This window comes from Podarcis filfolensis, assembly GCF_964270895.1.
Source record: "Podarcis filfolensis genome assembly, chromosome: 16".
Classification (NCBI taxonomy): Eukaryota; Metazoa; Chordata; class Lepidosauria; order Squamata; family Lacertidae; genus Podarcis; species Podarcis filfolensis.
Window position 1 is genome coordinate 5,381,067 of NC_139620.1, and position 13,748 is coordinate 5,394,814.

Sequence of the window (13,748 nt, forward strand, 5' to 3'; positions counted from 1 at the left end):
CTCCATCGGGAAGGTAAATGGCGTTTCCGTGAGCTGCTCTGGTTCGCCAGAAGCAGCTTAGTCCTGCTGGCCACATGACCCGGAAGCTATACGCCGGCTCCCTCAGCCACTAAAGCGAGATGAGCGCCGCAACCCCAGAGTCGGCCACGGCTGGACTTAATGGTCAGGGGTCCCTTTACCTTTAACTTTACTGCTCATGGCTGCATTTTTTTTCTAAAACAACAACAACAAGTTTCCAACATTCAGTGTTGTGTTCCATACACACAGTAAGGTGCTACCCTTGCGACCATTACCTTTCATTTTAAGCTAGTTTCTAGTCCATATGAACACATTCCTTAAAATCAAAATTTTGGTTCTTGCCCTCCTTCTGTTTTTGAAAAGCAATTCATAGCTGAATTCCCCTTTTCTTTTCTGAAAAGTAAGCTTCTAGGCTTTGTGGCTGAACTCCTTTAAAACAACAGCAACAAAGTTCTAGTCCTCATTCTGTTTTTTGAAAATTAAGCTTCTAGGCCTCATGATTGAAACCCACCCCCCTTTTTAAAAAGCAAGATTTTGTGCTTTTTGTGCAAAGGGGAGGTGAAGGCGAGGTCAGCGGTCTAGCCCATCACTTCGAATCACGAGGAAGGAGAGTTAAGGCAGCCTAACAACCTCAAGATGACCATTAACACCTTCCCTCCCGAGGCTCCGCTGTCGACCTCACAGCTTGGGTCGGGGGGGGGGGGCAGCATGGGGTTTCGTCAGCAGAGGGAGGGAGGCGTGGAAAACTCTCAGATCTCGACTGAGCAGCCCCTTCCCCATCTGATCTCAGCATTCACACAAATAGAGAACAGTCCGATTAGCTAAAAAGAGAGGAAATGGCTACGTGGCGACCAGTTAACTGCTTACTGGGGGCTGCCACCCACTTTTAAAACTTGTGAGCTGACACAGTTGTGCAAAGAGCTCCTGCTTCCCCGCCCTGGACATGAAAAAGTGGAGTTCTGCTGCCTTGCTGGGATGGCAAAATCCTCATTTGTCACACCCACCCAGGCAGGCTGCGATGTTTGGCCGACAGATGGGGTGTACCTTGGGGAGGTATGAAGTAGGCGGGCCAGTTCAAAACGAAAAAGTAATTGTCACCGCCTACATCCTGATCTTTCCTCTCTGAGAGCCAGTGTGGTGTAGTGGTTAAGAGTGGCGGACTCGTAATCTGGTGAACTGGGTTCGCTTCCCCGCTCCTCCACATGCAGCTGCTGGGTGACTTTGGGCTAGTCACACTTCTCTGAAGTCTCTCAGCCCCACTCACCTCACAGAGTGTTTGTTGTGGGGAGGAAGGGAAAGGAGATTGTTAGCTGCTTTGAGACTCCTTGAAGGTAAAGGTAAAGGACCCCTGACAGTTAAGTCCAGTTGCGGACGACTCTGGGGTTGCGGCGCTCATCTCGCTTTACAGGCCAAGGGAGCTGGCGTTTGTCCACAGACAGTTTTTCCGGGTCATGTGGCCAGCATGACTAAGCCGCTTCTGGCGAAACCAGAGCAGCGCACGGAAATGCTGTTTACCTTCCAGCCAGAGTGGTACCTTCTGGTGGTTCCCTCACTGCAAGAAGCAAAGCTACAGGGAACCAGGCAGAGGGCCTTCTTGGTGGTGGCACCCGCCCTGTGGAATGCCCTCCCATCAGATGTCAAAGAGATAAACAACTACCTGACATTTAGAAGACATCTGAAGGCAGCCCTGTTCAGGGAAGTTTTTAATGTGTGACATTTTAATGTATTTTTAATCTTCGTTGGAAGCCGCCCAGAGTGGCTGGGAGACCCAGCCAGATCGGCAGGGTAGAAATAAATTATTATTATTATTATTATTATTATTATTATTATTATTATTATTTACTTGCACTGGCGACTGTAAACTCTCCTTCCTTGGTAGCTATTAAACAGAGGTTGGGTGGCCATCTGTCACACATGCTTTAGTTGAGATTCCTAAATCGTAGGGGGGTTGGACTAGATGACCGTTGGGGTCCCTTCCAACTCTACAGTTCTCTGATCCCGCAGCCAGGCTCTTCGTACGTTCATGGTGAAAGCAGATCTATGAACGCGCACATTTTTTAAAAAAAGTATCCATGGAGCTCAGAAGGAGGAACTCTTCAATTCCCCCCAATCCATCTATGTCTCTTGTGTCCCCAGTTACAGTCCTCTGGAGGAATTTAATAAACCTAACCTCTTGTTGACTCAACAGCACGCCCCAGTAACTCCCAAGAAGGCCCTCTCCTTCCCTTTGCCCTCCATAAACATCCTGTCCTGGGAGGCCCAACCATCTGAATGAGCCCCTATGAAGAAAGGCTGCTTGGGCCTTTTCAGCTTGGGGGAACGGCGAGTAAACAATGGAAGCTTATAAAATCACGCCTGGCGTAGAAAAGGGGATACAGGAGAGGTTTTCTCCCTCTCTCGTACCACCAGAAACAGAAGCTGAATGCTGGAAGACTTGGGATAGATAAAAGACGGGGTATTTTCCATGCAGCGCATACTTAGAACTATGGAACTCCCTGCTGCAGGAGGCAGTGACGGTCACTAACTTAGAGGGGTTTATTTTTATTTATTTTATTATTTTCACCCCGCCCATCTGGCTGGGTTGATCCAGCCACTCTGGGTGACACCTTTGAAAGAGGATTCAGCAAATTGATGGAGGAGGGGCTATCGGTGGCTACTAGCCATGATGGCTGTGCTTTGCCTCCAGCTTCTGAATAGCAGTTTTTGGAAACCGGTTTCTTGTGCTTGGGTCCTGCTTGCCAGTCTCCTCCAGGCATCTGGTTGGAGGAACAGGATGCTGGACTAGATGGGCCATTTTTTTAAAAAAGGAACTTAGCTGTGAGAATGAGAATCTTACTTAAAACGAAAAAAACAAAATACAAGTTGTTGTTGTTTAGTCGTGTCTGACTCTTACGATACGATCTTTATTGTCATTGTCCCAGACAGAACAACAAAACTGAAAATCTACACCAGACATTCAGAAACCAACAAGCCTGCTATCCCAGCTATCCCAGCCTGGTTAGCCCCCTAAAAACTCTGATACCCCATAATTAAATACAATATACTCCCATAGAGACTACCTTAAAGGTAAAGGGACCCCTGACCATTAGGTCCAGTTGTGACCGACTCTGCGGTTGTGGCGCTCATCTCGCTTTATTGGCCAAGGGAGCCGCCGTACAGCTTCCGGGTCATGTGGCCAGCATGACTAAGCCGCTTCTGGCGAACCAGAGCAGCGCACGGAAACGCCATTTATCTTCCCGCTGGAGTGGTACCTATTTATCTACTTGCACTTTGACGTGCTTTCGAACTGCTAGGTTGGCGGGAGCAGGGACTGAGCAACGGGAGCTCACCCTGTCGCGGGATTCGAACTGCCGGCCTTCTGATCAGCAAGTCGTAGGCTCTGTGGTTTAATCCACAGCGCCACCCGCGTCCCATCCAGGGGTCCTTTACCTTTACTGTTATCTTCTGACCCATCCTGGGCTCCACCCCTCTGGATCTAAACCTGGCCCTGCCTCCTGGCTGCTACGGGTTCCTGCAAACCACTGCTCCTCTGTCCCAAGTCAGACTCCAGCCTCTTCCTTCACTCGCCAGCATACTGCCCTGCTTCTGAATGCTGGACAGCTGCTGCCGGTCAGTCTCTCTGAGCCCTGACTCTGTGGAAGACAGCAGCCTACACTCCAGTCTCCTTGCTTTGGGCTGCTAGGGGTCTCGAGTGTTACCACCTCCTCCTCTTCTTGCAAGGTCAGCTCGGAGGGGGCACACATGCCCAGGGCTGGCCCCGATCCCTGGCGCACGCAGGGCGTCTCGGCTAGGAGGAGGAGGAGGAGGGAGCTCGGAGGAGCCAGCGAAGGAGCGGAACGAGCTGGCAACCTCGGCCGCCGTTTCCTATAAGCCGCAAATTATCATGCGTGCCTGTTCGCTCCCCGCTGGTAATACGCTTTAATCACTGCAAAGTCATTTGATTTCCCTGTACCACAATTCGGCTTTAATTAATGGTCACTTACGGGAATGGGAAAGAGGGGGGAGGCTGTGTGCTTAGGGTGGGATCTCCTTTCTCTCTCCCCCTCCCTTTCCCCTTCCTCTCCTTTTTGACGTCGAGAAGATGAATTAACGTTTGGAGTGAGCTCAGGCGCAGACTGCCAGAAATATGGCTGGTTGGAATCTCTCCAGGGGGGGCGGAAGCAGCCTGTCCTAATAGCAGGCTTGGCGCATTTGGGGGTGAGGGGGCAAAGGATTCGTGGGCTGCCAGCAGAGCTCTGGTACATCTGCCCCAGGCACCGGGTGCGGGTAGGAGAGGAGAGTGCAGAACATGGTCCCGGCTTCAGGATTTAGCACCCGATGGGTTTAAAAGTCCTCTTTTGTAGCCCTCACCGCTGCTGGGTGTCCTTTTTTCTTTTAAGCATGGCTCTGTCTCTGTTTTTAAAAAGCAAATTTCTAGTCCTCAAAGCTGAGTTCCCCTTTGGAGGGAAAAAAGGGCATGATTTTGGTCCAAATACACGAGTGCCTGGCGTGCTCTGGTCCGTGGGGTCCCGAAGCTGCCTGAGAAACAGTTTCTATTCAAATGCGATTTTCGTTTTAAACGCAGTGTAAGGTAGGACCGGGACGTGGGTGGCACTGTGGGTTAAACCACAGAGCCTAGGACTTGCCGATCAGAAGGTCGGCGGTTCGAATCCCCGCGACGGGGTGAGCTCCCGTTGCTCGGTCCCTGCTCCTGCCAACCAGCAGTTCGAAAGCACCTCAAAGTGCAAGTAGATAAATAGGTACCACTCCGGTGGGAAGGTAAATGCCATTTCCGTGCGCTGCTCTGGTTCTCCAGAAGCGGCTTAGTCATGCTGGCCACATGACCCGGAAGCTGTACGCCAGCTCCCTCGACCAAAAAAGCGAGATGAGCGCTGCAACCCCAGAGTCGGCCACGACTGGACCTAATGGTCAGGGGCCCCTTTACTTTTTAAGGTAGAACCAGGAGGGAATTGTAAAAAGAGCAGCAGAGGAAGTCACACAGGTGTAGTCTCCGACTGTGTGCATGCAGCCTGTTAAGAGAAGCTACATATACGGGTGGGGGGAAAGTGACCCCCTGTTGCTGCAACTGCTCCACAGAGTATGGACCTAGAAATAGCTGCCCAGGCGCTAGGCTAGATTAATGTGCGCACATGTCCAGAGCTGCGAAAGCAACCGTTAAGTGTTGCATACCCTCCAACATTTATCCGATGAAAATAGGGACGCCCCATTCCTTAACGTTAATTTTACTGTCCACTCTGGGCAGCTCCCAACATACTGTATTATTATTATTAATTTCATTATTATTTATTAATTTTGTCTCTATACCTGTAGATCTCGTAGCATAAAAATACATTATTATAAACACCCAATGCATAATAATAACGCGAACAAAACCAAACAATAACCCCCCCCTCAATTTTTAAAAAGGCATTGGATATCAATCAGCCCAAGGTCTGGTTGAAGAGGAAGATTTTTGCCTGGTGCCCAAAGGTTTATAATGAAGGTGCCAGGCGAGCATCCCTGCGGAGAGCATTCCACAAATGGGGAGCCACTGCAGAGAAGGCCCCGTTCTTGTGTTGCCGCCCTCCGGACCTCTCGTGGTGGAGGGCACGTGAAGAAGGGTCTGGGGTCTCAGGGTCTGGGTTGGCTCATATGGGGAGAGGTGGTTCTTAAGGTATTGCGGTCCTGAGCTATTTAAGGCTTTCTAAGTCAAAACCAGCACTTTGAATTGGACCCAGAAACTAATTGTCAGCCAGTGTGGTCGGGCCAGGATCAGTGTAAGATGATCAAACCGTCTTGTCCCGGTGAGCAACCTGGTGGCTGAATTCTGCACTAGCTGAGTTTCCTAGTCCTCATTGTTCTCAACAAAGGGCTGATTTAAGTAGCAGCATGCCTTATACAGTGGTAAAGGTAAAGCGACCCCTGACCATTAGGTCCAGTCATGGCTGACTCTGGGGTTGCGGCGCTCATCTCGCTTTATTGGCTGAGGGAGCCGGCGTACAGCTTCTGGGTCAGTGGCCAGCATGGCTAAGCCACTTCTGGCGAACCAGAGCAGCGCACGGAAACGCCGTTTACCTTCCCGCTGGAGTGGTACCTATTTATCTACTTGCACTTTGACGTGCTTTCGAACTGCTAGGTTGGCAGGAGCAGGGACCGAGCAACGGGAGCTCACCCCGTCACGGAGATTCGAACCACCAACCTTCTGATCGGCAAGTCCTAGGCTCTGTGGTTTAACCCACAGCGCCACCCGCATCCCTACAGACTATCTTACACTGTGTAAGTCCCTAGAGACTACCTTACACAGACAGAAAGTTGTCTGTGGACAAATACCGGCTCCCTTGGCCTGAAAAGCAGATGAGCGTCACAACTCCATAGTTGCCTTCGACTGGACTTAACCATCTAGGGGTCCTTTACCTTTACATACAGTGGTACCTCAGGTTGAAGACGCTTCAGGTTACATACGCTTCAGGTTACAGACTCCGCTAACCCACAAATATTACCTGGGGTTAAGAACTTTGCTTCAGGATGAGAACAGAAATCGCTTGGCAGCAGTGGGAGGCCCCATTAGCTAAAGCAGTGCTTCAGGTTAAGAACAGTTTTAGGTTAAGAACGGACCTCCAGAATGAATTAAGTTCTTAATCAGAGGTACCACTGTATACCAAGTCCATATCTCTAAGTAGTGCTGACACTAACTGACAGCAGCTGTCCAGTGTTTCAGACAAAGGAATCTCTCCAAACACTCCCTGGAGAAGTCGTCGGGGATTGAACCAGAGACCTTCTGCATGCAAAGCAGATGCTCTACCAATGAGCCAGGACCCTTATCCCAAATTACGCCCCCAGAATCTGTTTCAGAGCAGCCTTGAAGGAGAAACACTGAAAGATAACATTTGATACGGAATCCGTAGCAGCCTGGCTAATTCACATTTTCCGAGCAATTAGCCCATTACTATCACTTTGCTAAATATCATTAGATCGTGCAGTGGATGTGGTTGGGGCGATTTCCCCCTCGGCAAAACAGCCAGCTTGAGAGCAAAAGGAGGGGAGGGGAAGCCTTTTCCCTGTCTCTCTCTCGTCTCCTGCCACAGCCCAATCAACCCAAAGGAGTCAAAGTTTCTAGCCTGCAAGCCTGTTGAGTAGCCCTACCTGCCCACACATTCTGAATGTCATGGAGAGTCTGGAGTGAAGGTGAGCGAATGAGACCAGGAACTTCTACACGCACCTCAAAAGAATTATAGGAAATTGAAGCTGTACCAGGGAACAGGGGAGAGTTTAAGGGTTTCTGGAAGCAATTCTACCGCACCCCTTGGAGGCAGCATCGCTTCTGAATACCACTTGCTGGAAACTGCAGGAAAGGGGAGGGTCTTGTGTTCAGATTCTGCTTGCACAGGCAACTGGTTGACCACTTTTGAGAAGAAGAATGCTGGGCTGGCCACTGGCCCCCTTACATTCCAAGGATTCCTTAGCGGAACTTGTGACCCGGAATGTTGGGGGCGGGGCGGAGGGTGATGGATATGCTGCAACACTTTGCTGCAGCACCACACTCTTTACACTCCCAAGAAGCAGAAACATCTCCACCCACCCGTCCACTTTCTTCTCCTTTTAATGTGCCTCACCATCTACCCCGATCTAAGCCCAGAGCTAGCATTTCCCTCTTCCCTTCGTCTGCGACAGATCCCCTCCGTCGGAGCTGAAGTGCGTGATGATGGAATAGCAGACGTCCTCCAGTTCCCTCTTCCGTTCCTCGTACTCCTTCTTCGGGGCTCTCCGGTTGCCCTCCATCCACGCGGCCGTCTCCTCACACATCTCCAGGACCCTCCTCTTCGCTCGGTCATCCAGAGCCTTCTCCTCGACAGCCACCCTCTTCAGCTGCAGAGTGCTGGCCTCCAAAGAGTTCAGGGCTTCGTTCTTCTCCTGCTCGGCCTTCTCCTGAGCCCAGTACTCTTCCTCCTCACGGATGATTCGCTCCATCTCCTCTCTGTCCAACCGGCCGCGGGTGTCTGTGATCGTCAGCTGGTTTTGGTTGCCGGTGCACCTCTCCGTAGCGGTCACGGTGAGAATGTTGTTGTGGTCGATGTGGAAGGTGACCACGATTACCGGCACGCACCGTGGGGCAGGTTGGAGCCCGCCCAGCGTGACCGTTCCAAGAAGCCGGTTGTGTTTGGTCAACGTCCGCTCCCCTTCGTAGACTTGCAAGAAGAGGCTGTTTTGGTTGTCCTCCGTGGTGGAGAAGTTCCTGGTTTCCTTGGTGGGGATGGGAGAGTTGCGCTTGACCACGACGTCCATCACGCCTCCCACCGTCTCCAGCCCCAAGGAGACGGGAGTCACGTCCAACAGGAGCAGGTTCTGCAAGCTTTGGTACCGGTGGCCGGTCAAGATGGCAGCTTGGATGGCTGCCCCGTGGGCCACCGCCTCATCTGGGTTGATGACCCTACACAAGTCTTGCCCATCGAAGAATTGCGAGAGGAGCCTCTGGATCATGGGGATGCGGGTGGAACCCCCGACGAGGACAACGTCATCAATCTGGGTCTTCTTGATGCCAGCCTCCTCCAGTGCCCTCTCCACATAGAGCATGGTGGACTGGAAGAGGTCAGAGCACAGGTCCTCAAAGCTGGCCCTGGTGATGGTTGTGTGGAAATCCACCCCCTTGTAGAGGGAGTCGACGGACACGATGGCCGTGATATTAGAGCTCAGGACGCGCTTGGCCTTCTCGCAGGCTACCTTCAGCCTCTGCTTTGCCTTACTGCACTGGCTGAGGTCCTCCTTGTGTTTCCTCTTGAACTCCTGGGTGAGCTGGTCCACCAGCCGCTGATCAAAATCCTCCCCACCCAAGTGGCTGTCCCCAGCCGTGGCCACCACCTCAAAGACACCGTCCTGGGCAGTGAGGACGGAGACATCAAAGGTTCCCCCGCCCAGGTCGAATACGAGGATGTTCCTCTTCTCCTTCCACTGCCTGCTGTCGTTCAGGCCGTAAGCGATGGCAGCTGCCGTGGGTTCGTTGATCAGCCTAAGGACCTTGAGCCCTGCAATCGCGCCCGCGTCAATTGTTGCCTGGCGCTGGGCGTCGTTGAAGTATGCCGGGACGGTGATGACGGCCTGAGTGACCGGGCGGCCCAGGTGGGCCTCTGCCACCTGCTTCAGCTTGGACAGCACCATTGCTGAGATTTCCTCCGGGTAGAAGGACTTCTCCAGCCCTCTGTGCGACACGTGGACTTTGGCTTCGCCGCCACCGCCGGCAGCTACCCGAAAAGGCCAGTGGTTCAGGTCAGACTGCACCGACGGGTCTTCATACCTGCGGCCAATGAGCCGCTTGGCACCAAAGATGGTATTCTCTGGGTTAAGGCCCCTCAGCAGCTCGGCTGGCTCCCCCACCAGGCGTTCCTTGTCAGTGAAAGCCACACAGCTGGGCGTGGTGTGGTTGCCATGGTCGTTGGCAAGGACGTCCACCTTTCCTTTCTGGCAGACTGCCACGCAGGAGTAGGTGGTGCCCAGGTCTATGCCCACAGCTGGGCCCCTGGGGCGAGTTCTGGATGCTGCTGTTTTAACCCTGGGGGTAGACAGTGGCGGGGAAGCATTGCTGCTGCTGGTGACGTCTTGAACTTTCTCATGGCTGAGGTCTGCTCCCATCGGTAGACCTTTTCCCCCAGGCCCCCAGCCCTTCTGCCAAAGATGGAAAATTGGCAACTCTGGGGAAGCCGGGTGGGGGGGAGAGCTCTTAGCTCCTGTGGGAGGTATTTCCTCTGTCTCTGCCCTTGATATTTTCTCCAAAGAGGACGGGTGGTCTGCCCATCATGGCATATGTCACAATAGGCCCTGTGGGGACTAGCTCTGCCTCAGGGCCTCAGCAGATTTCCTCTTCATACTTAACCTGAGTTTCAGCCCTCCCGCCCATTGAGATCTTCGGGGAGACAGGGAAACACAGTCCACTAAGGTCTGGCATTGCTTTGGTAAGTACATGGTTGGTTGTAAGCACCAGAGACTCTAGAACTCCCTCCCTTGGGGCAAGCTGATTGAGACACTTCCCTGCTAACGTTCTGGAAACTTAAGAACACAACAAGAGCCTTGTGAGAGCAGGATTCTGGGCTAGATGGACCACCGGCTTGACCCAGATGGTCAACTGGATGCCCTTCCTGTCAGGAGTGCGTGCAGGATCCGGGCCCTGTGACCAGTAAAGCTTTGCAGGACTGGGGCCTTCCTAAGTTTGTTCTGGAGAAGCAAGGCGCAGCCACACAGGTGAGGCCGCTTGGTAACTCACTGTACCTGGTGGCTAGAGCTGGAAGGGATATAAGGTCAGCATTTCCCTTTGGCTCTTTGCCACAGCAACACGTTTGGCTTCTTGCTTCCTGATCCCTGATCCTCAGACCTTGGCTTCTTGACTCCATTGCTTCTTGACCCTCAGACCCTTGACTTTGTGACTCCTTGCTTCTCGACCCTCAAACCCTAGACTTCGTGCCTCCCTGCTTCCTGACCCTTGGACCCCTGGCTTCTGGACTCTCGTGCCTGCTCCCACCCCGCCATCTTGCCCCCAGTCCTGATGTCCTCAGCTGGGACTTTGATCACCCGTAGACCGGACCGTGACACTTCCTGGGGAACCGATAAGCAGGACTGAAGCACAAAAGCACTCCCCGCCCACCTTATGGTTCGGAACTGACCTTAGTATAAAACTACTTCTTATATTTATCTATCTCAGAATTGCCTACACTGATTGGCAGCAGCTCTTTTGGGTTTCAAATTGGAGATGTTCTGAGCACTTCCAGCAGACTCTGGAACCTATTGCATGCAATACAGGTGCTCTAGCAACTGAACTATAGACCTTCCCCCATCTTTTGTTCAAATGCTGCTTTGGATACAGTGGAACCTTGGTTCTCAAACTTAAATCCGTTTCGGAAGCCCGTTCGACTCCCGAAACATTCAAAAACCAAGGAGCATCTTCCGATTGGGGCAGGCGCCCCGGAATCAATAGCCGACAACCGCATTGGATGTTCAGCTTCCAAAAAACGTTTGAAAACTGGAACACTTACTTCTGGGTTTTTGACGTTTTGTTCGTCAGCTAAGCCGTTCGAGAACCAAAGTTCCACTGTACTTTTTTCCTTTTCTTTTAATAAGCAAAGTGGGATACAAAAATAAAGCAAACCCTGGATGCATGCATCAAAGAGGCAGGACAACTTTCCTTCTTTTCCTTTCAACCCTTATTTTTTTTTTAATGTGCCCTGTAGGTGGAACAATGCCCTCTGGCAGTTTCGGCGATTTCATTCCATCCCATCACTGGGGTCCTCATTATTCTTCTCCACTGCCACGTTCTGGTCCTCCCCAGATGTCCCTCCTGTTCTCTCGCTCTGGGTGAGGGAGGTGCAGATTGAATCCCACGCTTCTTCCAGGTCCTTCTGACGCTGCTCACACTCCACCTTCTCGGCCAAAGGGTTGCCCTCGAGCCAGGAGGTGGTGCTGTTGCACATCTCCAACATCCTCCTCTTGGCCTTCACATCCAGCACCTGCTCCTCGGCCACCCTCTTCAGTTCGAGGGTGCAGGACTCCAAGGAGTTCATGGCCTCAATCTTCTCCTTCTGGGAAACGTCGCTCACCCTGAACTCTTCCGCCGTCTGAATGATCTTCTCGATCTCCTCTTTGCCAAGACGGCCCTGAGTGTCCGAGATGGTGAGGTGGCTGGTGTTCCCCGTCTCTACGTCCTTGGCGGAGACGGTCAGGATGTTGTTCTCGTCGATGGCGAAGGTGACGACAATGACGGGGACCCCGCAGGGGGCCGGAGGGATGCCTTTCAAGGTGAACGTGCCCAGGAGGTGGTTGTGCTTGGTCAGGGCTCTCTCCCCTTCGTACACCATGAAGAAGATGGTGTCTTGGTCATCCTCCGTGGTGGTAAACTCCATCGTTTCCTTTGTGGGGACAGGCGAGTTGCGCTTGATGATGGTCGCCATGACCCCGCCTTGGGTGTTGATCCCCAGAGACAAAGGGGTGACATCCAGGAGGAACACATTCTGCATCTTCGGGGTCCGGTTGCCTGTTAAGACAGCGGCCTGGATGGCTGCTCCGTAAGCCACTGCTTCATCGGGGTTGATGCCCTTGCATAGCTCCTTCCCGTTGAAGAAGTCCTTCAGCATCTTCTGGATCTTGGGGATGCGGGTGGAGCCCCCGACCAACACGATGTCCTTGATGTCACCCTTGCTCATCTTGGCGTCTTTCAGAGCCCTCTCCAAGGGCTTCAGGGTGGCCCGGAAGAGGTCAGAGCACAGGTCCTCAAAACGTGCCCTCGTGATGGCCGTGTGGAAGTCGATCCCTTGGTAGAGGGAGTCGATGGAGACGCTGGCATTGCTGCAGGAGCTCAGTGTGCACTTGGCGCGCTCGGCCGCAATCTTCAACCTCTGCATGGCCTTCTTATCCTGGCGGACGTCCTTCTTGTACTTCTTCCGGAATTCCTCCGCAAGGTAGCTCACCAACCTCTTGTCGAAGTCCTCGCCACCCAAGTGAGTGTCCCCTGATGTGGCTTTCACCTCAAAGATGCCGTCCTCAGCAGAGAGGATGGAGATGTCAAAGGTGCCCCCGCCCAGGTCGAAAATGAGGATGTTCCGGCAACCTGCCTCCTGGTTCCTCACATCGAGGCCATAGGCGATAGCGGCGGCCGTGGGTTCATTGATAATCTTCAGGATCTGGAGGCCGGCGATAGCCCCAGCGTCAATGGTGGCCTGCCGCTGGGCGTCGTTGAAGTAGGCCGGCACTGTGACAATGGCTTGGGAGATGGAACAACCTAGGTAGGCCTCGGCTGTCTGCTTCATCTTGACCAACACCATGGCCGAGATCTCCTCAGGGTAGAAGGTCCGCTGCTTCCCCTTGTGGGACACCTGGACCTTGAGCTTGCCCTCGTGGTTGACCACGGTGAAAGGCCAGTGCTTGATGTCCTCCTGGACTGTGGCGTCCTCATATTTCCTGCCAATCAACCGCTTGGCGTCGAACACTGTGTTCTGGGGGTTGAGAGAGGCCTGGCTCTTCGCTGGGTCCCCAACCAGGTGCTCGCTGCTGGTGAAGGCCACATAGCTGGGTGTTGTGCGGTTCCCTTGGTCGTTGGCGATAATCTCCACTTTGTCATGCTGGCAGACAGCTACGCAGGAGTAGGTGGTGCCGAGGTCAATCCCTATGGCCAGGGCATTCTGCTTAGGCATGGTTGTTTACGTCAGGCTCCTTTTTGGTTGAGGTTGACCAAGAAATGGGAGGGGATAGATGATCCCATGAGAGTTTTGCTGGCCTCTCTCTTTGTGTCCGTCTGCTTTGCCTTCCCCCCTCTCTTCAAGACCAAAAAGTTGGCTGACCAGGACTTAGATTTTTTCTCGGGGTGATGGCATCTTCTCCCTTGCCTATAGCTGGGCAGTTGGGATTTTTTCTTATGGGCTCAGCAGGGTGGCACCCTCACCTTCAAACCCACACCGATGACTTCACCCTCACACATCACAATGGGAGTTGAGTAGACAATTCTGAAGCCGCTTGCCTGGGCCACACCCTAAGAATATAAGAACATAAGAAGAGCCTGGTGGATTAGGCTGATGGGCTATGTAGCACAGCATCCTGTTCTTACAGTGGCCAACCAGATGCCTGTGAGAAACCAGCAAGCAGGATTCAAGCATAAGAGCCGTCTCTTATCCTTGGGCTTCCAGTAACTGGTATTCAGAAATATTAGGGTCTCCAGCTGTGAAGGCATAGCATAGCCATTGTCGCTGGTAGCCATTGGCCACCGTGAATTTCTCTAA

The 13,748-nt window shown here is 52.7% G+C and overlaps 2 protein-coding genes across 2 annotated transcripts; both read right to left on the reverse strand.

Moving 5' to 3' along the window:
• Positions 1-7,579: 7,579 nt before the first annotated feature.
• Positions 7,580-9,761, reverse strand: LOC310751690 (heat shock 70 kDa protein 1B-like). Its single transcript, XM_083591171.1, has one exon. It carries the CDS (start codon positions 9,619-9,621, stop codon positions 7,636-7,638), a length of 1,986 nt encoding a protein of 661 aa, XP_083447297.1. The 5' UTR covers positions 9,622-9,761; the 3' UTR covers positions 7,580-7,635.
• A 1,404-nt stretch (positions 9,762-11,165) lies between these two features.
• Positions 11,166-13,456, reverse strand: LOC310752208 (heat shock 70 kDa protein 1-like). The gene has a single exon (XM_083592083.1). It carries the CDS (start codon positions 13,164-13,166, stop codon positions 11,244-11,246), a length of 1,923 nt encoding a protein of 640 aa, XP_083448209.1. The 5' UTR covers positions 13,167-13,456; the 3' UTR covers positions 11,166-11,243.
• Between the last annotated feature and the right edge of the window lie 292 nt (positions 13,457-13,748).